We start from the raw sequence: 24,081 nt of genomic DNA on the forward strand, positions 1-24,081 counted from the left end.
TGGCTGTGTTCAAAACACAGTCAGCTGCCTACCTAGAAAGCATTTGTAGGCATCATCATTGAGTCTGCTGAGCACTTATGTTGGTCAAAAATGCTGTCTAGGTAGATATCTCAGTAGACTTTGCAACACAACCCACGTTTGTGCTTATGACAAGAGCTTTTGAAGATTACTGTTATGTAACCAAAAGTGTTTCCATTAGTGACTTTGACAGACTTTTAAACTAAAAACACACCTTTATAAGTACACTTGTAAACTTGAAATGGCTATGTGATAATTGGAAAGAGAGAGCCCATCAAAATTATGATTACATTCACGTGTGTATAAGCTTACATTTGTATTTGTAATTGATATTTTTAAATCTCCCTATGTGATCTCTGTACCTGTCAGCATTTAGCAGTATTATAAAACACACCCTGGTCAATACAGATTTCACAGATGAAGCATTATAGTTTTGATCATGGACAGTTGCTGATAGAGCAACATAATTTGTGTGAAAAGAAATAATAACAGAAGGTTGTTTTAATTCAACTTCAGTTTCAGCAAGGGGGTTTAGATAATGGGGCAATAGTTATCATGCAAAATTAGTCACTAATCAAAGAATTTTAAGAACGAGATGCTTTTTTGGGTAACTAATTAAGATCATGCTTATTCAAAATAACCACTTTTTTTTTCCCTTCACATATTGGACAGTTATTTAAAACTTTTCATTTAATCACCTTGAACAAAACTGAAAATAACAAATAAGTATTTTGTCTCAAAATAAATGTGATAATTTCAGGGATTTTTGCAACATTTAAAAAAATATTAAATATTTGATCAAACTGCCTCAAATTCAAACTTTAGACATTACATGCAATGATCTCATGGATCAGGAAAATGTTACAGTGCTAAGTGACAAAAAGGTGTTTGGGAAACTAGTGCTGTTGTAGTTTTTGTTGCTGTTTAGTATTGTGGGAGAACATCAAATCAAATGTGCCTTTTACCCCAGGGGGCCTTTAGCCCCGTTGTACCCTACAAGTGCTATGTTGTGGAGACGATTCAAACATATGTCATCTCTGTCAATACAATCAATCCATACAATATAATTGCAGTTTATGTTGTTCTAAGTATTCACTTTTTATTTATTCAGCAGTTTGCTATTTATTTGTTTTTGTCACATTTTAGACCGTGGGATTACAGATTGATTATAATATAGGCTAATCACATTCTAATTCAATATCAAGTATTGAGAGGTTTTGTAAAAAAAAAAAAAAAAAAAAAAAAAAAAAAAACATAATATAAAATTCAAGAAAATTGAAAATACCACATAGTTACATATTGGCTTAATAATCTTCGCTTAACAAACCCGGAGTGTGTTCATTCTTCTCGTCAGAACCAAGCTATAGCTCTTCCAACATCTTATTGTGCACATGCATCATACCTTCAAAAAAAGAACAAGAAAAAAAAAGTCATCAATCAATGGATTATCTAATGCTGTTACATGCAATATTCATGCATTCCCTCCTACATTCCTCCGGGAGGAACAGATCACTGAACCATGTAAAACTTGTTCAAGTTTTTATTACCTTTAAAATACTTGACTGTTTTGACCCTCAGCTTATGTGTGGCATCTTCATCACATACAAACACAGTCTGGGGGTGTTGCTGGAATGCAGACACAGTCCACATGTGATTCACTCCCTCTTCTACGGTTTTGAAGAGGGCAAATGCTTTATGGGCACCGGTGATAAGGATCATGACCTAAAATTGTAAAACAATAATATTATTTGTCTCAGATCTGCCTACAACTTAAATGTTTGGCCTTGGTGATGCTGTTTTGAATTTGTTGCTATTTCTGTTTTCATGGGCAATCAGCCCTTGAGCAGATTTAATAGCAGAATAATGTGTGTTATTTAACATGGGCAACCATGAACACTGTCCCGGGCCCTGATCAGCTAATGTTACTCAATCTACACCACGCTATCATTCAGGTAAAACTATTCTTTCGACCACTAAAGATAGCTTCACTAATAATCTTTCAGATCTATCTCATACACTCAATAAGCCCCAAAGTCTAGAAGCACTTGATAAAATAACAGTAAATAGCACTTCTCTAGCACTCTTGATAGTGTCGCCCCTTCGATTAAAGAAAATTAAAGAAAAAAGCCCCGCACCATGTCAGGGGTATCAGCTTGAGCACGTGAGTGTCTTTTAATGTCTCCAGAGCACGAGGATTTTGAATTCTTTGACAAACTGTCTCCATAGAACAGTTATGGAACAGGGTGTATCGAATCTCACCGGTTTATGACACAAAAAGTATTAAAAACTAGCAAAGTGTGCAGAGCTTTCCATTCACACGTCTGACCCTTGCATGGCGCCACGTGACTCCGATTCAAAGGAAATGTTGCAGAGTTTGCAGAACTCACAGGATTTAATGACTACAGACCCGTCGCTCTGACGTATGTGGTCATGAAATCAGTTGAGAGACTGGTGTTGGCCCACCTGAAGGACATCACTGGACCCTTTCTAGATCCCCTTCAATTTGCTTATTGAGCAAACAGGTCTGTGGATGATGCAGTCAACATGGGATTGCATCATATCCTGCAACATCTGGACAGACCAGGGACATATGCAAGGATCCTTTTTGTGGACTTCCGTTCGGCTTTCAACACAATCATCCCAGCTATACTCCAGAATAAATTAAACCAACTCTCTGTTCCCACGTCTATCTGTCAGTGGATCACCAGCTTTCTGACGGACAGGCAGCAGCTTGTGAGACAGGGGAAACTCACTTCTAGCACCTGTACAATCAGCACTGGTGCCCCCCAGGGATGTGTGCTCTTCCCACTACTCTTCTCCCTGTATACAAATGACTGCACCGCCAAGGACCCCTCTGTCAAGCTCCTGATGTTTGCAGACAACACTATTATCATCTGCCTCATCCAAGATGACGATGCATCTGTATACAGAAGGGAGGTTGAATGGCTGGCTGTCTGGTGCAGTCAAAACAACCTGGAGCTGAACATGCTCAAAACAGTGGAGATGACTGTGGACTGTAGGAGGAACACCCCAACATTGTCCCCCCTCACCATTCTAAAAAGCACTGTGGCAGCAGTGGAGTCATTCAGGTTTCTGGGCACTACCATCTCACTGGACCTGAAGTGGGAGACCCACATTGACTCCATTGTGAAAAAGGCCCAGCAGAGGTTGTACTTCCTTTGCCAGTTGAGGAAGTTCAACCTGCCACAGGCGCTGCTGATACAGTTCTACTCAGCAGTCATTGAGTCTGTCCTCTGCACTTCAATAACTGTCTGGTTTGGTTGAGCTATGAAATCAGATATCAGAACACTATAAAGTACAGTTCGGACTGCTGAGAGGATTATTGGTTGCCCCCTGCACTCCCTTCAAGAACTGCACACTTCCAGAGTGAAGAAAAAGGCTGGAAAAATCACTCTGGACCCCACTCACCCTGCCCACTACCTTTTTGAACTGTTGCCTTCTGGCCGACGCTTCAGAGCTCTGAGCACCAGAACCGTCAGGCAAAGGAACAGTTTTTTTCCCCTCAGGCTATCCATCTCATGAACAGTTAAAACTGCCACATTGAGCAATAACTATGTGCAATACACAGTTTAGTCTTTCTTATATTTATCTAACATACCATACCTCTTCTGCCATTACATTCCCTTGCTTCTGTATATAACAGATTGTATTTGTATATTGTACATGCATACATATATACAGTATATATATATATATATATATATATACAGTATATATATATATATATATATATATATATATATATATATATATAGATAGATAGATAGATAGATAGATATAGATATACTACCGTTCAAAAGTTTGGGGTCACTTGCCTGAAATGTTTCCCATGATCTTTTGATCTGAAGGCGTATGCTTACATGTTTGAAATTAGTTTTGTAGACAAAAATATAATTGTGCCAACATATTAATTTATTTAATTACAAAACAAAAAGTTTATTTAAAAAAAAGTTTTTGAAATGGATGACTTGGACCGAATAATTTAGAAAAGCAGCCAATAAGTGCCCAACATATAGATGGGAACTCCTTCAATACTGTTTAAAAAGCATCCCAGGGTGATACCTCAAGAAGTTGGTTGAGAAAATGTCGAGTACATTTCTGCAAAATCTAGGCAAGGTGTGGCCACTTTGAAGATGCTAAAATATAACATAGTTTTGATTTATTTTTGATTTTTTTAGTCACAACATAATTCCCATAGTTTCATTTCTATTATTCCATAGTTGTGATGACTTTACTATTATTCTAAAATGTGAAGAAAAAAAATAAAGAATGAGTAAGTGACCCTAAACTTTTGAACGGTAGTGTATATATATATATATATATATATATATATATATATATATATATATATATATATATATATAGTCCTATTGTATATTTCTATATATACTTTATTTTCTATTCACTTTTTATTTTTATTCTAGTTTTTTTTTTTATTAATATCTCTGTCTTGTTGCTGTATTGTTGTGCACTGGAAGCTCTTGTCACCAAGACAAATTCCTTGTATGTTTAAGCATACTTGGCAATAAAGCTGATTCTCATTCTGATTTGGAGGGCCCTGAATGTTAATGAAAAAACAAAAAATGAAAAAAATAGCCAATTTTGCCAGATTTGTCTATTTTTCAAAGTCACCTTTGAACCATATACAGTTCAGATGTGACAATTTTATTTTATTAAGATAAATCGGACAACATTTATGAGATTTGTGATCAAAGGAAATGTTGCATCTCCCCAATTTGGAATGCCTAATTCCCAATGCGCTCTAAGTACTCATGGTGGGTAGTGACATGCCTCAATCGGGGTGGAGGAGGATGAATCGCATTGGCCCTGTGCATCTGAGACCATCAATCCGTGCATCTTATCACGTGGCTTGTTGAGTGCGTTACTGCAGAGACTTAGCGCCTGTGGAGGCCCACACTATTCTCTGTGGCATCCACATGCGCCCCACAACATATTATGGTGACCACAAAGAGGTTACTCCATGTGACTCTACCCTCCCTAACAACCGGGCCAATTTGGTTACTTAGGAGATTTGGCTGTCACTCAGCACGCCCTGGATTTGAACTCAGGACTCCAGGGGTGGTAGTCAGTGTCAATACTCACTGAGGTACCCAGGCCCCTGAAATGTTGCGGTGTTTACAGATTTAATTCTAAATGGCCATTCACATGGAATGCTGTTTTTCATTGTGAATATGCACTAGTAGGCTAGACGGATGTCTTTGATCGTTGCGCCATGACTTGCTGTTTTTTTAGCATCTCGTGCCATGTAATGTAAAATAAACATTGAGAAACAGTTTATTAAATAAGAAATTTACAAAATAAGACATCTGAAAACTGCAGTCTTTTTTTACATCCTTATATACACTCAAAAACATAATTTAGCATATTTTCTTATTTACACATTTCAATTTCATAAAATTGAACTGTGCAATGTTTAACAAAATTAAATTAATAAAACTTTCAATATTTCGTTTTTTATTTTGTTAAACAATACTCAATTAAATTTTATGGAATTTTGTTATGAAATTGAACTGCGTAAATTTTAAATATAGGTAAATCTGACAAAATCATGTGTTTCAACATAAATGTTGTGGATTTTAAAATGGAGCTCTGACTATAGTGCGTTACAAAGTAACAGCCCAATGTATAACATTTTTATACTAATGGTTAGTTAGTAAACTTTTTTTTTTTTTTTTTTTAAACACACTTTATTTTAAATCTGTTGCCCCATATGCTCAAATTATAGCAACACGCATAAATGTATTTATAAATCAATAGCTGGAAAGGCAAATACAAAATTAAAGGCTAATCAAAATTAAAGTCCAAGTGAATTGTGATTTATTTTTATATGTAATATGCAGAAAACATCATTACCTGTCAGACATCACTGAAATAGGTACCATAAATATCACACCTGTCTCTGTAACAGCCCTTTACTCAGTAAACAGGCCAAAAGATGTCTGCAGGTCATGGTCAGAACTTTTTAGCCAATCAGAAGACTTTTTCTACCTGTCAGTCATAGTGCGCATTCACGGGGCAGCACATATATGCTCATACAAGTGTTGGTCCAGTGTCCTGCTCCCGTGAAATGGTGTGTGTGGGGTTTTGGATAGAGGGTATGGCTAATTCAAATGATGGTGGAAGTTCCAGAATGGCTTAAATCGCTTGCAGCACCTTTAATTTTTCCATGACTTCAACAACATAAAAATGTTTCAGTTCATATTTATTGAAACAACCATTGACAGGGAACCAAATGGCATAATACAGAATGGCAGACAGAATTGTTCTCATTCTGAGGGCTTACTGCATAATGATTTATGAATTTCTTAATATAAAAGGACATGCAAATATAGCCATTGATTCTCTCATTGCCAGAATCACCCCGCTGTGAGGATGATGATTTAGCAGTCACTGGAAACATAACAGTTAACATTCACATAACATTATGTTACATAACAATATGTAATGTTAACATAACATTACACAGCACACTTAATCAAGGTCCATATCAGGCTTGGCTTCTGTGGTTTCTGCAGGAGGCTGCTCTGTGCCACTGGGCTGGGCTTCAGCGCTCTCCTGTGGATTGACTGGTCCATTCGGTTCTGATGGATTCTCTTCTTTTGGCAGTTCCACTTTAGGTTTGGGTTTGGTCACAATGGGATTGCAGGTGGAGAACAGCTCCTGTGAAGTTGGAATTGATTTAAAGAAATATTCCCGGTTCAGCACTAACAATAATATTAACAAGTTAAGCTCAATCGACAGAATTTGTGGCATAATGTTGATTACCACAAAAATGTATTTTGACTTGTCCCTCCTTTTCAAAAAAAAAAAAAAAGACATTTACACCAGAAGTGAATGGGGACAATTTTTGGAGGGTTTAAAGGCAGTAATGTGAAGCTTATAATTTTAAAAAGCACTTACATAAATTCTTCTGATAAAACTCTTGTATTATTTGAGCTGTAAAGTTGTATTAATAATTAGTTTTACAGTCGTTTTAGGGTTTACGGTGTTATGTTGTCATGGCAACGAAGTTGTAAAATTGCATATGACTTTACACAGGAAAGGTTAGCAAGTGATTTCATCACACTTAAATCATGTTAACACGCATACTGTTCATGTCTTGTGGCTAAACCTTTAAAAGAGTATTTTAATGTTTATGGATTGGCCCCATCCACTTCCATTGTAAATGCCTCACAGAAACCCAGATTTTTGCTTTTTTTAAAGAAAAGGAGGGACGAGTCGAAATAAATTTTTATGGTAATCAGCATTATGGCACAAATGCTTTTCATTGAGTTAACTTGTATTCCAGATAAGGTATTCTATTAATAACTAAAGTGTTAATTGAAAATAACTGTCAAAAACTACTATGTTGGTATCATGATACAGTTATGGTTTCAGGTAGTAATACCTGATTATATACAAAAGATTTACATTACAGTAAATAATGTACATTTATTCTTAAATGTATAAGTTTTTTTATATATATAAAAATCTATATTGGTTTAAATTAGATTTTGAGAACCAGACTTTCAATATGGACTCTATTCCATACCATATTATCATATGTACTATGATATTTACATGATACTCCAAGGTACTTCAAAGACTACCATGCTTCTACTAATGGTACGTCCAAAAAAAAAAAAAAAAAAAAAAAAAAAAAAGAAATGGTAAATTATTTTTGTGCCATTCCACAACTGAAGTACCATAGTTAAATAGAATGCAAGACCTAATTTGTACAAACCAAGACTGACCTTTGTTTTGCCCTGTATCTCTGAAGTTTTCACTACAGGCTCCACGGCAAGACTTTGTTTACTCTGCTGGTTCATTTTACTGTTCATCCAGATCATAACATCATTCACCATCCTGTCTACCTTCTGAACCTCCGCCTCATCCAAATGATCATACTGCTCTTCCTACATTTGAAAAAGAAATGTGAAGCCCTTGTTCACCAAGGAAGTGTAAATCTGTTCCTTTTGTAATTATTATGCAACAAAACTTCACCTTAGTTTTGTAGGCCTCTACAATCTTCATGAACTGTTGCAGCTGTCTGCCCAACTCTTCAAAAGCTTTGGGTCTCTCCTCAAATTCTGTGTATCTGTCTTGGATGGGCTGGCCAAGTTTCTGTAAGAACATTCTCAATAAGTTGACAGGCCTAAATTGCTTTACAGAGTGCATAGTTAACGTGCAATTGTTGTAGTCAACTTAATCACATTCACATCAACTTACATCACATCATAAATAATACACATCCAAGACATTTAGTACCTTCAGTTCAAGAAGTTTGTCAATGTATACTTGTTTAGGTTGGTCTTCACCATCCTCATACAGCCAAACCTCTGTGTCTTCTAGTTTTAATGAGAGAGCATCTCTGTCCTGTAACAGAGTGGACATAAGAGAAAACTGATGCATTTTGCATACTGACTCAGACACAGATCTGAGTTTGCTTCTAAGAGGCATCTTAATGCTCTTATAAACATTTTCCCATGTGGTGGTTCTTACACTCTCTCCGACGAACTTCTCATATATCCCATGCAGTTTGTCTCTCATCTCATACACATACTCCTCCACATTGTTCTTGGCATCGTTACGTTCTTTCTCAAGCTTGTCTTGCATGATCATTTTACCCTGAAGAATATAAATTTCACAGTAGATTTATCATAATGTTGAAAACATCTCCCCCTTAATCCTGATTTCAGCGGGACAGAAAGCATACCTCACTCTCCACAAAGAGATTCAGCATGTCATTGGCTAACTGCCACTGGGGACTGTTTTCTATGGGTAATTCCAGGACCTTTGTTTTCACTTTGGGCTTCTTAGCTTGTGGCGGCTGATCAGATTTCTTCTCCTGTTTGCCTTCCTCAGCAGATGTCTGAACAATCACAATCCATGGACAGACACATTATCAGCTAAGTGTTCTTGGGCTGTTATCTATGAGGTTATCAACTGATTAAAAAAAACACATGCAATTTGGTTGTTGCTATTGATAGATCACATTTACCTCCATTTCCTCTGATCCAGCTTTTTTCTCTCCATCTTCCAGTTCTCCATTCCCTGGTGATTTCTGTTCATCTTGATCAACCTGCATTTTGTTCTGGGAATGAATCAAAACATGTTGTGACTTGACCAAAACACTGACCCATAATGCTACGCTTTTAAAGGTGCACTCAGGAACGTTTGCTTATGTTGCACTTGCCGATATGGCAGTCATGGATGCAGCATCATGCAAAAGTTTTCATTACATAATGCCATTGTAGAACCACGCTATTCCAAGTCAACCATAATTAAAGGAAGTCACCCAAAAATTAAAATTCTTTCATTTACTCACCCTCATGCCATCCAGATATGCATGACTTACTTTCTTCTGCAGAACACTAACAGAGACTTTTAGAAGAATATCTCAGCTCTGTTGGTTCATGTCACTGTTTTCAAACGGGCACCAGGGCATGTCGGGGGGGGGGTGGGGGGGGCGTAGAGAATTATGATAAATTCACCAAGTAAAATCAAAAGATAAATTAATAAATAGAGTAAAAATATATTGTGAAGTTAAATGAAAATAATTGGCTCAATCGACCATAGTCCAACTTAAAAGACAGTAGCTCTATGGCGTTACAATTCTGTTAGATGTCATGAACTCATGCATATTATGCGAGAGTGCATCTGTACCGGTTGTGTGAGTGCAAATCTCTCTGCTCACACGCAAATTTACTATACGCTGCTCTATTAAATCTCCCTGCTCTCTTTCAGGGAGTGCGTGCACGCTCAAAACCAGTCATGTGCACTCACCAATCTATTATAAAGCCATATAGCTCTGCCTTTGGTCATTCATCCAAATATTCTACGTCTGTAGACATGTTATAGAGGAAGAAACAAACCGGAGTTTGAGGAATCAACTTGCCATTTGGCCAGTAACAATTACAAGAAATGCAGTACAATACATGGTTAAATTCGTACTGTATAAGGATGATATTCTGATGAACGCTAATGAGACATGAGCAAATCAAATGACATAAAAGGTCAACTAAGAACATCTGTTTCGACTCACGTCATTCAACATGATATTGGGTCGCAGTGTCTTCATGTGTTTGTGTCTGATTAACATAGAGATGGAGACTGGCTCATGTGATGTGAATTTATCAAAAATATAGGTGAAAGAATTTAAATAATCAAATTGTCATAGGGACAAACAGGTAGGCTATTATTTTAATTAAAAATAAAAGTCTTGAAAATTTTGTGAGAGGGGCGGCTTACTGTTTAACACTTTGAAAACCCCTGATTCAATGCAAGTGAATGGTGGCCAGAACTTTGAAGCTCCAAAAAGCACATAAGGGCAGGATAAAAATAATCCATACAACTACAGTGGTTTAATCCATATCTTCAGAAGCTATATGATAAGTGTGGTTGAGAAATAGATAAATATTTAAAGGGATAGTTCACCCAAAAATTAAAATGATCTCATTTACTCACCCACGTGCCATGCCAGAGGTGATTGACTTTCTTTCTTCTGAAAAACACTAATGAAGATTTTTAAGAGAATATTTCAGCTCCGTAGGTCCATATGCAAGTGAATGGTGGCCAGAAATCTGAAGGTCCAAATATCACATAAAGTCATCATAAAAGTAATTCATTCGACTCCAGTGGTTTAATCAACGATTTATGAAGCGATCCATTCAATTTTGGGTGAGAACAGACCAAAATGTAATTCATTTTACACTTTAAATCTTGACAGCAGTCTCCCTGGTGATCATGATTTCAAGTGTAATTGAGCTTGAAATCATGATCGTGCCTAGAGACTGCAATAGCAAGATTTACAGTGAAAAAGAGTTGAATTTTAATCTGTTCTCATCCAAAACCAAGTGGATCGCTTCATAAGACATTCATTAAACCACTGGAGTCATAAGGACTATTTTTATGCTGCCTTAATTTGATATCTAGACCTTCAAAGTTCTGGCCACCATTCACTTGGATTGTATGGACCTACAGAGCTGAAATATTCTCTAAAAACCTTCATTTGTGTTTTTCAGAAGAAAGAAAATCATACACTTCTGAGATGGCATGAGGGTGAGTAAATGATAAGTGAATTTTCATTATTGGGTGAACTATCCCTTTTAGTCCTTTTTTACTATAAATTATCCTCCCTGCCCAGTAGGTGGCAATATGCACACATCAAAAACAAAAGAACTCTTAGGAGAGAAGAACAGTTAGGACAGCTATTTGAAAGTGGACAGATCTGTTACTGCCTCACATCTATCATATCACTTCTGAAGACATGGATTTAACCACTGGAGTCGTATGGATTACTTTTATACTGCCTTTATGTGCTTTTTGAGCTTCAAAGGACCCTGTTGACTTGTATTGTATGGACCAACAGACTAGAGGTCTGCACAGGACTGTTCTTTCCAACCGCTCCAGCAGGTTTCTATCCTGCACCCGAATGCTCCCGCTGAATTTTACTCCATGTTCACCCACTCTCTGCCCACACTGATTTTCTTACCGACGCTCCCGTTCCCACAATCCCGCACTGCTTCCACATAGGGCAAAAGCCATACAAACAGACAAGTGTACACAACATTTTATTTTTCTGTTATAGCTATTATCAGATACCGCGTCACATGATGCCCATCTGACTTGCCTGAGGTTGGTTTCTTAAAACTTAAATTGACCATTTTCCAGTCCGAGTTTCACATCCTTCGATAACACAGTGTGTCCACGCTATGCTCTGCCATTTTTATAAAGCTCCGTTGACTATAGCCTGCTCTAAATATTGGATAATTTGATGCATGTATTGTGTGCATATTTTTACGTTGGATTTTTTGTTTATTGTTATCAAAATTAAATTAATTGTAAAATAAAATAATAATTGTTGTTTTGTTTTTTGGCATTCATAAATCAATTATTTAAAAATAGATATCCACATTGGATTTTTCAGGCTCTTCTCTGACTGCTCGCTCCCGCACACAACTTATGGATGTACCATCAGCTTCCGCCTTCAACTCAGAAATTTAAACCTGCACCGCAAGAAATCTGATTGGGTCCCGTGGGAGTTCTGTGGGAATGCAGACCTCTACAACAGAGCTGAAATATTCTTCAAAAAATCTTTGTGTTCTGCTGAAGAAAGAAAGTCATACACATCTGGGATGGTTGAGGGTGAGTAAATGATGAGAGAATTTTCATTTTTGGGTGAACTATCCCTTTAATAAGGGAAAAATGACAGCACAGCTTTAAGGTATGGGATACCTACTGTATCACCAAATTACATGTGCTTACAGAATATGCGATCTATATATAAATATTCTGATCAGCCAGAAGAGAGGGGCATATGGGGAATATTAGAAAGCAAAACCTCATTTTCTTTTTCAGTGGTCTGCTCCATGTCCATAGTCTCCTCTTCCTCCTCAGACTTCTGCACCTCAACTAGTGAGGCACTGGACACACTGAAGATCCCATGGACATTCACTCGCACCTTCACCTTAATTTTTGAACTCTCACCTGTGGCCTGGGGAACCACCTTCTGGATTATGTATTGACCTGAATAATGAATGTAAGACAACTGAAATCAAACATTTTACATACAGAATTGATGTATGACAAATTTAAAAAGACTGCAGTGTAAATGTATACTTTTAACAGAATAGTGTGAGGAGGGCCCAAAAATAACTTTGTCCTATTACCAATGGTGGGTGAATTGAGAAAATTATATATTTTTTTACCTTCAATAAGACAGTATTTCACGTTATTTCCTTAATTTTATTTCTCATTCTCACTTAATTTTTCTCAAAAAAACCACTTCCATTTTACTTCCATTTGGCAGGTGGCAAATGTAGACACTGAGTATGTGTTTTCATACCTATAGTGGGGTCTGGATAAGGGAGCTCTTTCAGGCAATTGTAGTACGCCTCTAAGGAGAAAGGCTCTCTCCGGTAGAAGGTTAACACTTTGGAGAAAGGTGCTGCATGGTTCTTTGGGAAAACCTCACAGTCACTAGAATAAAAAAATAAGAAAAACTTCATAAATAAAAAATGATTTTGATAATCAAGTGAAACTAAACCAACAAGACGGTAAAACTTTAGATGTCCCAACTCTGTGTACCTGACTCCATCTTCAGCTGCAGAATTCCATTTCAGAGAGATGGGATAAGGAACCACATCTGTTATAGAAAACTCACGAACTTTAAATGCAGGGGAAAGGATAGCGCACTGTAAAAGAAAAAAATGAGGACATAAACCATTGAGGTCGTCACAACTGCCATCAAATAAAACTCATGTGCATATCTTGTTAAACTACTAGCATTGCTTTAGTCAGCAGAGGAAGCCTAAGCAGAGTGAAACTACTGACCTGAAGGGCACATCCTCTGGCCACGGCCTCGTCAGCGTTCAGTGTTGTGCTTGGTTCCTTCCCAAAGAATTTACTGATTCTCTCTTTGATGGCCGGCATTCTAGAGGCACCGCCCACTACTTCTACAGCATAAATATCATCTCTCTTTAGATCTGGAGGAATAAAGAGACAGATGGTGAATGTTTCCTATAACATACATTCTTATTATCCAAGAAAGTGCCAACGCTTACGAGCTTGTTCCATGAGACTGCGCAGCGGAGATTCCGCCCTTGCTAAAATATCAGCACACATCTCTTCGAATTGAGCCCTGTCAAAAAACAAACAACAACAAAAAAAAAACAATATATGAGCTAAGAGACTGAAGAACTCTTAGTATGACATCTCTGATAAAGGCTCTTTATAATTGTGGTTGATCTGAATTTTTCTATAGTTGTCAAAATGAATGCATTTAAAAGGTGTGATGTAAGTAATGGATAATATTCTGCCAGCGGGTCATTAATACAAAATAAACCCAGACAGCATGATCAGGACTTTATCAGTCATGCATCACCCTGTTGGGGTTTTCTACAATTACTCTAGATTATCCTGCTTATTACACGGATACTTGCCAAGAAATTTAGATTCGAGTTGAATTGATTTATTATGCGAGAAGAAAGAAACCACAGAGTGATACGAGAGACACAAGGAAAATGACTGCCTGGGACAACAGCCAATTATACAGTCTCATGGTCATCAAAGGAATAGTTCACCCAACAATGAAAATTCTCTCATTACTTACTCACCCTCATGCCATGCCAGATGTGTATGACTTTCTCTTTTCTGCTGAACACAAGTGAAGATTTATAGAAGAATATCTCAGCTCAATGCAAGTGAATGGTGGACAAACTTTTAAAGCTCAGAAAAGCACATAAAGAGCTGAGGTATTCTTCTACAAATCTTTGTTTCTATTATACACATCTGAAAGAAATTTATACACATCTGGAATGGCATGAAAGAATTTTCATTTTTGGGAGAACTATTCCTTTAAATAAAAATAACTGACCGCAATATGTTGCAATTGACCGTTCAGAATCAAGTATTCCAGAGAGCTGTGTAATAAAACATCATGACAGGCAGTGAATTAAAGGACTTTTTACCTGTTGAGTCTACTTGAGACGTCAATGTCATTCATGAAACACTCAATGTTGAGGGGCAGGTCAGAGGAGTTGGCACTCATTAGCTTCTTTAGCTTTTCACATTCCTGGTACAGCCGGACCAGAGCTCTGGGCTTGGACTTCACATCCAGCTTGTACTTCACTGCAAACTCTTCACAGAAATGCTTCACCAGTCTCTCGTCAAAGTCTTTGCCGCCCATCTCAGGGTCAAATGCTGTGGCAAGAATCTGTATAGACACATACACTGATCTGTCAATACAGTGAACTTTTAACACAATCACATACAGTTCCAGTTTACACAGCATGTTCAATAAATACATGTAAACATTATTAGCTTGGTTTCCATCCACATATTGTTATGCTCATTTTGGGAGATTGCATAAAAACTGCTGGATGGAAACACCAGGATGCACATAAAAAACCGTATACGCTCGCTTGAGGTGGATACATTTATATTCGATAAGAAGTGCGCAATAAACTAAGATGGAAATACATCTACAGAATACACTCCTTTTGAATTTCTTAGGAATGCAAGATGCACGTCAAAAAAGTCATGTGACTGAATAACTCTATTATAACTGGACTAACCAACGGAACAATCATTGCATCTGAAATGTTGCTCTGGTCATCATGAAATAATCCAAAGCCTGCAAAGAGTTTGTGGAGCAAAAAAGTCAAATACAAACTTGAACTTTGCCGAAGAACAGGTTTATTAACACTTTGGTAATATATTATAGATCCGCATGGTAAAGTCATAAGGATGGAGGAACACACACACGCACACAGTGCTCACAAAACTGTGAGATGCGCTGTCACTCCCAGACATGAGACAAAGTTCTTTAGAGTGTTTTGTCAACGTGTTCTAAACCGCAAGCATTTTATTAATAAAAGAGTCACAGTGGCTACAATTTCTCCGGAAGTGACGATTTTGTTCTCTTGAACACGTGGGATGGAAACAAGGTTTTATTTGCATATTGTTGTTGTGATATTATGATTTTTTGCATAAATTAAATTCGCAACTTGGATGGATATTTTAGTATATCCATCCAAGTTGCAAATTTTTTATTAGCTATTTTTTGTGCTATTTGTTTAAGCATACTTTTTGTCTACTGTTGTGACTTGAGTTGAAAATCTGATCAAAATCTATGACCAATTCATGCAGATATCCTGTTTGATCCAAAGGGTTCACATACTTTTTCTGCAATGATACTGGTTTGATACTGTAAGTGATAAAATGGGTATAAATGTTTTCAGTACACACCTTCAGCTTGCCTTTATTAAAGGCACAGACCGAGACCTGGTAGCCTGAATGGCCAAGATCCACAAACACCACGTTCCTTGGTTTTTCCTCAGGGGCTGGAAGATCCTGCTTGTAAATGCCATATGCCAGAGCCACTGTGAGGAAAATCCAAAGATGTAATTTAAGAATGGAAAGTCAGATGTATTGCAGCTCAACATTAGCATTAAACTCTGGAGAACTCACCTGCTGTGGTTTCATTCATGAGTCTCAGGCAGTTGAGTCCAGCGATCTGAGCTGCATCGATGACAGATCTCCTCTCAGCATCAGTGTAATAGCAGGGGACCTATGAGATTTTAGTATTCACTTAGAAACATAACAGTAGACATGGCTTCTAAGGTTGATCTAAATCTTTTTCTTTGTTATTAAAAGACAAAAAAAAAATGGCCATAGAATGACTTCTGCATCAATAGCACATGCGTCTTAACCAGATGAGAGCCTCAAAACTAAATCTGATGTGCCCCATGATTATTTCCAAATATCATGTGTTAATTGAATCCATATTATTGACTTATTTGTTAAATATTTAAATAACTTGCATTACATCTTACACCAGGGCTACTCAACTTCATTAAAAATCGGGCCAAATAGAAAAGTTCTTCAGGGAAAGTGGGCCAAGCCAGAATTATTTTGTCAGCAAAACGCTTCTATCTATAGATAACAATCATACAATATAGTATAATATTTCTTCACCAAATTGAATACTGAAAATGTACAGTTAACTTGAAACAAAAACATACAAAATCAACGAAAAAGTGCTTTCAATAATGGTCCATAACAGAGTGTAAATCAGACTCATCCCAAAATCGAGATTACAGTGAGGCACTTACAATGGAAGTGAATGTGGCCAGTTTTTGGAGGGTTTAAAAGGCAGAAATGTGAAGCTTATAATTTTATAAAAGCACTTACATTAACTATTCTATTAAAACACATGCATTATTTGAGCTGTAATGTTGTTTAAATCGTCATTTTTACAGTTGTTTTAGGATTATAGTTTTTATTTGACAATACATCGTCATGGCAACAAAGTTGTAAAATTGACTAACTTTACACAGAAAAGGTTAGTAAGTGATTTTATCACACTAAAATCATGTTAACACATATATTGTTTATGTCTTGTGGCTAAACTTTTGAAACAGTGAGTCATTTAACAAAAAAAAAAAATTGGCCCCCATTCACTTTCATTGTAAGTGCCTTAGAAAAGGAGGGGCGAGTCAATACATTTTTGTGGTACTCAATATTATGCTACAAATGCTGTCAATTGAACTTAACTTGTATTGAACCCTGAACACTGCATTTCTTTACTTTTGAAACATGCCCACAGCACATGATGTTAGGGATAAGAAGTGAGAAAATGCACCCAGGGAAAACATGATGGGAGAGAGATACAAGTGAGGATTTGGGGAGAGAAACAAAAGATTTCAAGTGTTGTCCAATGGAAAAATTCATGCAACCCTATTTATTTAATTGGCTGACAATATCACATGACCACAAGATGCGGACTGTTTTGCGACATAAATCCACACAGCGCTTGGCACAGAATGATTATAGAATAATTTTTGTTTTTACAAATTGCACATTTTCGAGATCAAACTAATAAACAGAACTTTTCTGTTCTCCAAACTCACGCTTGTCATTCGTCCGTGATTTTAGTTATTAAATCTTCCATTTCAGTCAAAATGACAGATTATTATTTATAGCGCTACCTCAGAAAAGTGCCACACTGATTTTAAAATACAATGATTAACAGTTGAGACATGCATTCTCCACAGCGTGGGGCAGGTGTTAAGAGTTTTATAGCAAATCGTATTGCATGACATTTTTTACCATAAGGAAAGCAAGAGATATAACTGACAACCTCAAAGGGGCCACTGAATTTCAAAAGTCTGGGTTTGGCCAGCTGGCTGCCGGTTGAATAGGCCTGTATTACAGCATTACATCAAAGCCAGCTTGTGATGTGGCCTGGCCAACAATTTAAAATCATCTTCTCCTTCTAAACATATGTATAAACAGTTGCAGAAACATTAGGTAAAAAGGTTAAAATTGCTATTCTAAAATAGTCAATTTAGTGATTCTCAAATAGCAATTTGAATACCAACGGATTTCCATTGAGGTATTCACCCATGCAAGTGTTAATGAAGTCTAGCCACAGGCTGAATTCACACTAATACATTTTTGGTTTTCCATTTTCCCAACATAACTGTTTTCCAAAATATATTGTACAAGAGAGCATTTTCGAAAGTCTCCATCTTTGGTGAACGAAAACATTGTTCCAGTGTGGATGAGAGGCATAAACTCGGCAAAATTGACACATTTTCGTCCATTAGCGGCCATTCACACTAAATATGTTTTTGCATCTGTCCGTGACATTTTTTCAATAGTACCTATGAGAACATCTGCTAGACGGATGTCTTTGACTATTGCACTGGTTCTCACAGTTTTTTGTTTTTTTTTTTGGAATCTTGTGCAGGAGCACCACATTTTTAGATGCAGTTAAGTCAAGTAAAATAAAAAAGTAAACTGTTTAAACGCATTCTGCTCCATTTGTGGCATCTACAAAAGTATATGCCTGTGTTTACAAAGCCTTCATCCGTGTTTGCCTAAAGTTTTATTTTCCAGAGCATTAGCGCACCTTTATCCTGATCGTTCAGGATATTAATCATTACGACCAACTTTTAAACTCACAGAGATGACACAATCAGCCACAGGTTTCTTGAGGTTACTCTCTGCAGTCTCCTTCAGTTTGGTGAGGAGCATTGCTGTGATCTGTTCAATGCTAAACACCTTCTCCTCCTCCATGTACATAACCTAGGAAATTATCAGATAAAAAAACAACACAGCTCATAACATTCAACCGTTCTGACCACTTTCACAGCACATAAGAAATCATTGCTTGGCTATTACAACTAAACAATACTGGCACAATTTGATCAGTCATCTCACAGTCACAACATGTTGTGCTTGAACAGCGATTACAGCTCAGGTTTTTTCTGAGCTCAAAATGTCATGTTATCTGCTGTTCACCTGATAATGTTTCACTTTCTGCTATTTACCTTTATGCCAGTTGTTCCTGATGGCATTTGTGAAAGGTCATACACGAGACTGGACTTTATGTTCTGGACAAATGGATCTGAGAAAGCTCGACCGTGGAAACGTTTGAATCCTTGGACAGTGTTTTTGCAGTTGGTGACAACCTGTGTTTGAAGTGAGACAAACAACATTAAGTCTTATATGATTAGACTGAAAATCAGATGCAGCTTTAAGGGATAAACATAAAACATTAGGACATTTTCAAGATTAAATTGCATACCTGGCTCTTAGCTGCTGCACCAATGGACCGATTTCGTGGTCCAAAAGACACACAAGCTCTGAAAATATATATATATATTTTTTACATGTTATTACATCACAGATGCACAGTAAGAGTTCAAACACTGTCATAACATTTTTAATAATTACCAGGGCACAAATAATTTAAAAAGAAAGCAATTTATTCAAATGACACATTTACATTAGTTAATCCATTCTAGTTCGCAGAAATTTTAATACACAAAAGGGCATCATAAGTATAACTAATGAAATGCACATCCGAATAGATGAAAAATTAAAACCAGCTTTTCGATCTGACTTTAACAAGACACATTTTAATTTGATTTCTGAAAAGGAGAAAAAAGATTTGATGATGATGTAGTGTTAGTGTAGTGTAGGTGGTTAACTAACAGACTGCATCTCAAACACTAAACTCTTTTATACATACATATATATATATATAAATACATATATATATATGTGTGTGTGTGTGTGTGTGTGTGTGTGTGTGTGTGTGTGTGTGTGTGTGTGTGTAAATACCACTGTACACGGGAATTTCGTCAATATAGTTTATTGGAAAATTCCATGGTATTATACTTTACCATGGTATATATCAAAATACGACGGTATGGTCAGGGTTAGAAACCATGGTATCACCACATTACTTTTTGTAAAGGTAGATAGCTGCCTACCTAGCTGCCTAACATTGCCTAAAAATGCTGTCTAGGTAGACAGCTTAATTGTTAAAGACAAAGCTAGTCAAATTCTTGCCCGTCACAAAGAGAGTCAGTTAACAGTTCAACTACCCACTATTAAAATGATCTAACAATCACAGTCTAGCCTCTAAAGTATATTTGTGAATATATCTGGTATAAATGATGATAATAAAAGACTTACGGTGTGCATCGGTCGCTGTATTCATTCGCGGCGGTCTCGATTCCTCCAGCTCGAGCTACCGCTACATAGCAGTTCATAAAACCCACGTCAAAACCCACCACTGACATATTTAAAAACAATGAGATCACTCAGATACTGGAAACACGAAACCAAATGTGGACTAGATGGTCGATATTTAAAATTCGAGAGTAAATAACAGTGTTTTAATTCATTATTCCACTGAAACTTCACGGAGGAATCAGGCTGCAGATGATAAACGCCGGTGTCATGAGATGCCAAGACTACTTCCGGTTCAAGCGAGAGCAAAACTATATTTCATTATTTTATTTCATTTACATTTTTATTCAAGTTTTTTTAAGAACAATTATTTCTCCGGATGTGCTCATTTATAATTATTATTATTATTATTACTATTATTATTATCAAATATAAATAAAAACTGGTTTAACACTTGGGAAGATTTTTTTCTTCACCAAAGCACAAATATATACACATTATCTAGGAAGGTTGGGGGGGAAAATGTAGACCCTCTTTTAATTAATAAATTCGGTTTTTTTTTATTATTATTATTACATTTGTCACATTTCAAACTGAAGCTTTATGTTACTCGATATCAGAATATATTTTTGTGCAGTCTTGTTTAGCATATTTATAAAATATTTTTTTCCCACCCCATTCTAAATCTTGTTCCTTGTCCTTGCTCTATATATATATACACACACACACACACAAAAGTTTTCTCAAACTAAAACATTTCTGTTGGACCTTTCCTTTGAAAGTTCAAGAATTTGTGACAGCAACAACCCGGATGTTCTTCCACACGCGTCTCAGTTTAGCTGCCTCAGAATGAAGTTTCCGTGCTGTATTCTCACTAGTAACAGAACTATAATACAAAGGTTATCAAATTATGCATTCCACGGAAGACTTAAACACGTCCACCACTCAGTGCCCTCGAAATGCGTGAAGCATTGTCCGGTTTTGCGATGCTTGTGCACGGATAATTCACGGAGATCTAAGGCATATTACATCACAACTCCCATCTTCTATGTCAATGCGTCACCTCATATTGGCCATGTTTATACTGCAGTGACTGCTGACTGCCTGCACAGATACAAGCTCTTACAGGGATATCATTCCAGGTTTGCTACAGGTATGTTTTGCACATTTCTGCATAAAAAGTCCTAACTTATGCGCAGTATGTTGTAGTAAATTTGGTTGTATGTGCTTTGCAGGTACAGATGAACATGGCCTCAAAATCCAACAGGCTACTGGCAATGCTGGTAAAGACCCTTTGAGCTTCTGCACTGAGGTATCAGAGAGTTTCCGAAATGTATTCCAAAGATGTGGTATATTATACACAGACTACATTAGGACAACAGAGAAAAGACATAGACAGGCAGTTGAACACTTCTGGATGATTCTCCATAGCAAAGGGTTCATCTACAAAGGAACTTATGAAGGCTGGTACTCCACTCCGGATGAAAGCTTTCTCACGCCAACTCAAGTCACAGACAGCACAGACTCGGTGGGAAGACAGATCAAAGTATCCACTGAGAGTGGCCACAAGGTATCGTCTACCCAGTTATTGAGTAAAACCAGTGCTTCCCCTGTACTGGTGGATTCCTTTGTGGTGTCTGACAAATAAGGTTGTCCGAAATGGAAAAAAAAAAAAAAAAAAAAAAATGGTAGAAATATAACCTTTATGTCCATGTTATTTAAAAAAAAATAAAGACTTAATGCCTTTAAAAATGGCAAATGGTGTAACCATTAAGTATTAACATACTTTCCTTGTACCTTGAATACACAGTCGTACACAACTTAATCGTTAAAACTTTACAATAAGGAGTCAAAATATGTGATTGCAAAAAAAATAATAAAATTAACATGACATCAGAATGGCTGCCTGCATGTTGGTTACACCACCTGACTTTGACTTAGTGGACAGAAGTTTTTCCAGATATTAATATTTTAAAACAAAGTTGTTTCACTGCTTATTTAAATAAATAATAAAATATTATTCCAAACTAAACATTTTAAAAACATTAGGTTTTTTAAAATGTCCACTTTTATTTCTCACTGTCATCTATTTTTTTTTTTTACCGTCTCCAGACAGTTGCATAACTTTAATTTAAGCCCCAGATAAATATCACAATGACTTCGAAATAATTAATTGAAAACATGTTTATCATAGTAGAGATGTATTCAAGCAATTGTCTCATGTGAATTGCATTTTTGTTTTTTTTTTATAACTTAATTTAGTCCTTACCAAACTCATCCAAAGTTCTTTAACATTGCATCGGTTATGACGCCAACAATAATTCTTCAGGTGTTTTCAATGACAGGTGGAGTGGATGAAGGAAGACAATTACATGTTCCGCCTATCGGAATTCCGTGATGAATTGCTTCAGTGGTTTCGATCAAACCCAAAGGTCATCCAGCCTGTAAAGTTTCAGCACTTAGTTCTTCAATGGCTTGAAGACGATCTACCCGATCTGTCAGTGTCTCGCCAGAAAAGCCGCCTTCAGTGGGGTATTTCAGTCCCTGGAGATCCAGAACATACTATCTATGTGTGGTTGGATGCTCTGGTGAACTACTTAACTGTTGTTGGTTATCCGCAGAATCACTCTCAGTGGTGGACAGTTGTCCATCATGTCATAGGTAAAGACATTCTTAAATTTCATGCAGTATACTGGCCGGCATTTCTCTTAGCTGCAGGATTACCCCTACCTCAGACGATATACGTGCATTCGCACTGGACAGTAGAGGGGAAGAAAATGTCCAAGAGTCTTGGAAATGTGGTCAATCCACAAGAAGCACTGGAGAAGTTCACCGTGGATGGACTGCGCTACTTTCTTCTGAGACAAGGGGTTCCTGATTCGGACTGCGACTATTACGACGATAAAGTCATTAAGCTGTGCAACAGTGAACTGGCTGATGCACTTGGTGGACTTTTAAACCGCTGCACTGCACCATCCCTCAACCCCAAGCAGGTGTATCCCGAATTCTGCAACACTTTCTTCCCAAAGGAAACATCTGAAGGACTTGATGAAAAAGCTGTCTCGGAAGACTACAGAATGGTGGAGGCAGTATCTGCACTTCCTGTCTTAGTAGAGCAACACCTGGAGAATCTACAAGTGTACAAAGCACTGGAGGCCATCAGTGCGTGTGTACGTTTGACCAACGGGTTTATCCAAAGGCATGCGCCGTGGAAGCTTGACCAAAATGATACGAAAGACAAGCAGTGGCTTGACACTATTCTTCATGTATCTTTAGAGTGCCTCAGGATGTATGGAATACTCTTGCAACCTGTAATGCCAGGGCTTGCAGACAAAATTTTATCCAGGTTGGGAATCAAGCCAGAGGAGAGGAGCTGGGATTCTCTCAAGTTCCTGGTGAAATATGACGGAAGAGACTGTCATTTGGAAGGAAGAGCGCTGGGACCTGATATGGGAGTACTGTTTAGTCGCCTTGAGAGGAGCCAAGGGAGGACTCCCAAAATGGCAATGCGCCAAAAGTCAAAACCTCAATGAATTCTTTGTGTGTTGAGGTAATTCCAACCATGATTAAATGTAATAGTTCATTTACACACCCTCATGCCATCCCAGATGTGTATAACTTACTTTCTTCTGCAGAACACAAATATTTTTAGAAGAATATTTCAGCTCTGTAGGTCCATACAATGCAAGTGAATGGTCACCAGAACTCAGAAGGTCCATGAAGGACATAAAGGCAGTATAAAAGTAATCCATACGACTCTAGTGGTTAAATCCATGTTTTCAGAAGCGATATGATAGGCGAGGGTGAAAAACAGATCAATATTTAAGTCCTTTTTTTTTTCTTTTTTTTTTTACTATAAATCTCCACCTTTGACCAGTCCAAACCAGTAGGTGGCTGAATGTGAAAGTGTAGATTTACAATAAAAAAGGACTTAAAGTCATTTCTCACCCACACCTATTATATTGCTTCAGAAGATATGGATTTAACCACTGGAGTCTTATGGATTACTTTTATGCTGCCTTTATGTCCTTTTTGGACCTTCAAAATTTTGGC

The 24,081-nt window shown here is 37.1% G+C and overlaps 2 protein-coding genes across 2 annotated transcripts; one reads left to right on the plus strand and one right to left on the minus strand.

Annotated features, from left to right (window-relative positions):
• Positions 1–6,245: 6,245 nt before the first annotated feature.
• Positions 6,246–20,301, minus strand: LOC127418355 (heat shock 70 kDa protein 4-like). The gene is made up of 19 exons (XM_051658949.1): positions 20,032–20,301; positions 19,136–19,193; positions 18,879–19,019; positions 18,511–18,633; positions 16,012–16,111; positions 15,790–15,923; positions 14,511–14,755; positions 13,605–13,681; positions 13,375–13,526; positions 13,129–13,235; positions 12,887–13,020; positions 12,383–12,567; positions 9,041–9,133; positions 8,756–8,911; positions 8,542–8,667; positions 8,308–8,415; positions 8,044–8,163; positions 7,794–7,955; positions 6,246–6,720 (listed from the first exon to the last, which is right to left on the minus strand). Exons 1-19 carry the CDS (start codon positions 20,136–20,138, stop codon positions 6,532–6,534), a joined length of 2,517 nt encoding a protein of 838 aa, XP_051514909.1. The 5' UTR covers positions 20,139–20,301; the 3' UTR covers positions 6,246–6,531.
• A 526-nt stretch (positions 20,302–20,827) lies between these two features.
• LOC127418361 (methionine--tRNA ligase, mitochondrial-like) lies at positions 20,828–24,064 on the plus strand. Its single transcript, XM_051658965.1, has 3 exons — positions 20,828–21,181; positions 21,264–21,598; positions 22,374–24,064. The coding sequence occupies exons 1-3, from the start codon at positions 20,878–20,880 to the stop codon at positions 23,559–23,561; spliced, it is 1,827 nt and encodes a 608-aa protein (XP_051514925.1). The 5' UTR covers positions 20,828–20,877; the 3' UTR covers positions 23,562–24,064.
• The last annotated feature ends 17 nt before the right edge of the window (positions 24,065–24,081 follow it).

The sequence above is a fragment of the Myxocyprinus asiaticus genome, chromosome 27 (assembly GCF_019703515.2).
Source record: "Myxocyprinus asiaticus isolate MX2 ecotype Aquarium Trade chromosome 27, UBuf_Myxa_2, whole genome shotgun sequence".
Taxonomy (NCBI): domain Eukaryota; kingdom Metazoa; phylum Chordata; class Actinopteri; order Cypriniformes; family Catostomidae; genus Myxocyprinus; species Myxocyprinus asiaticus.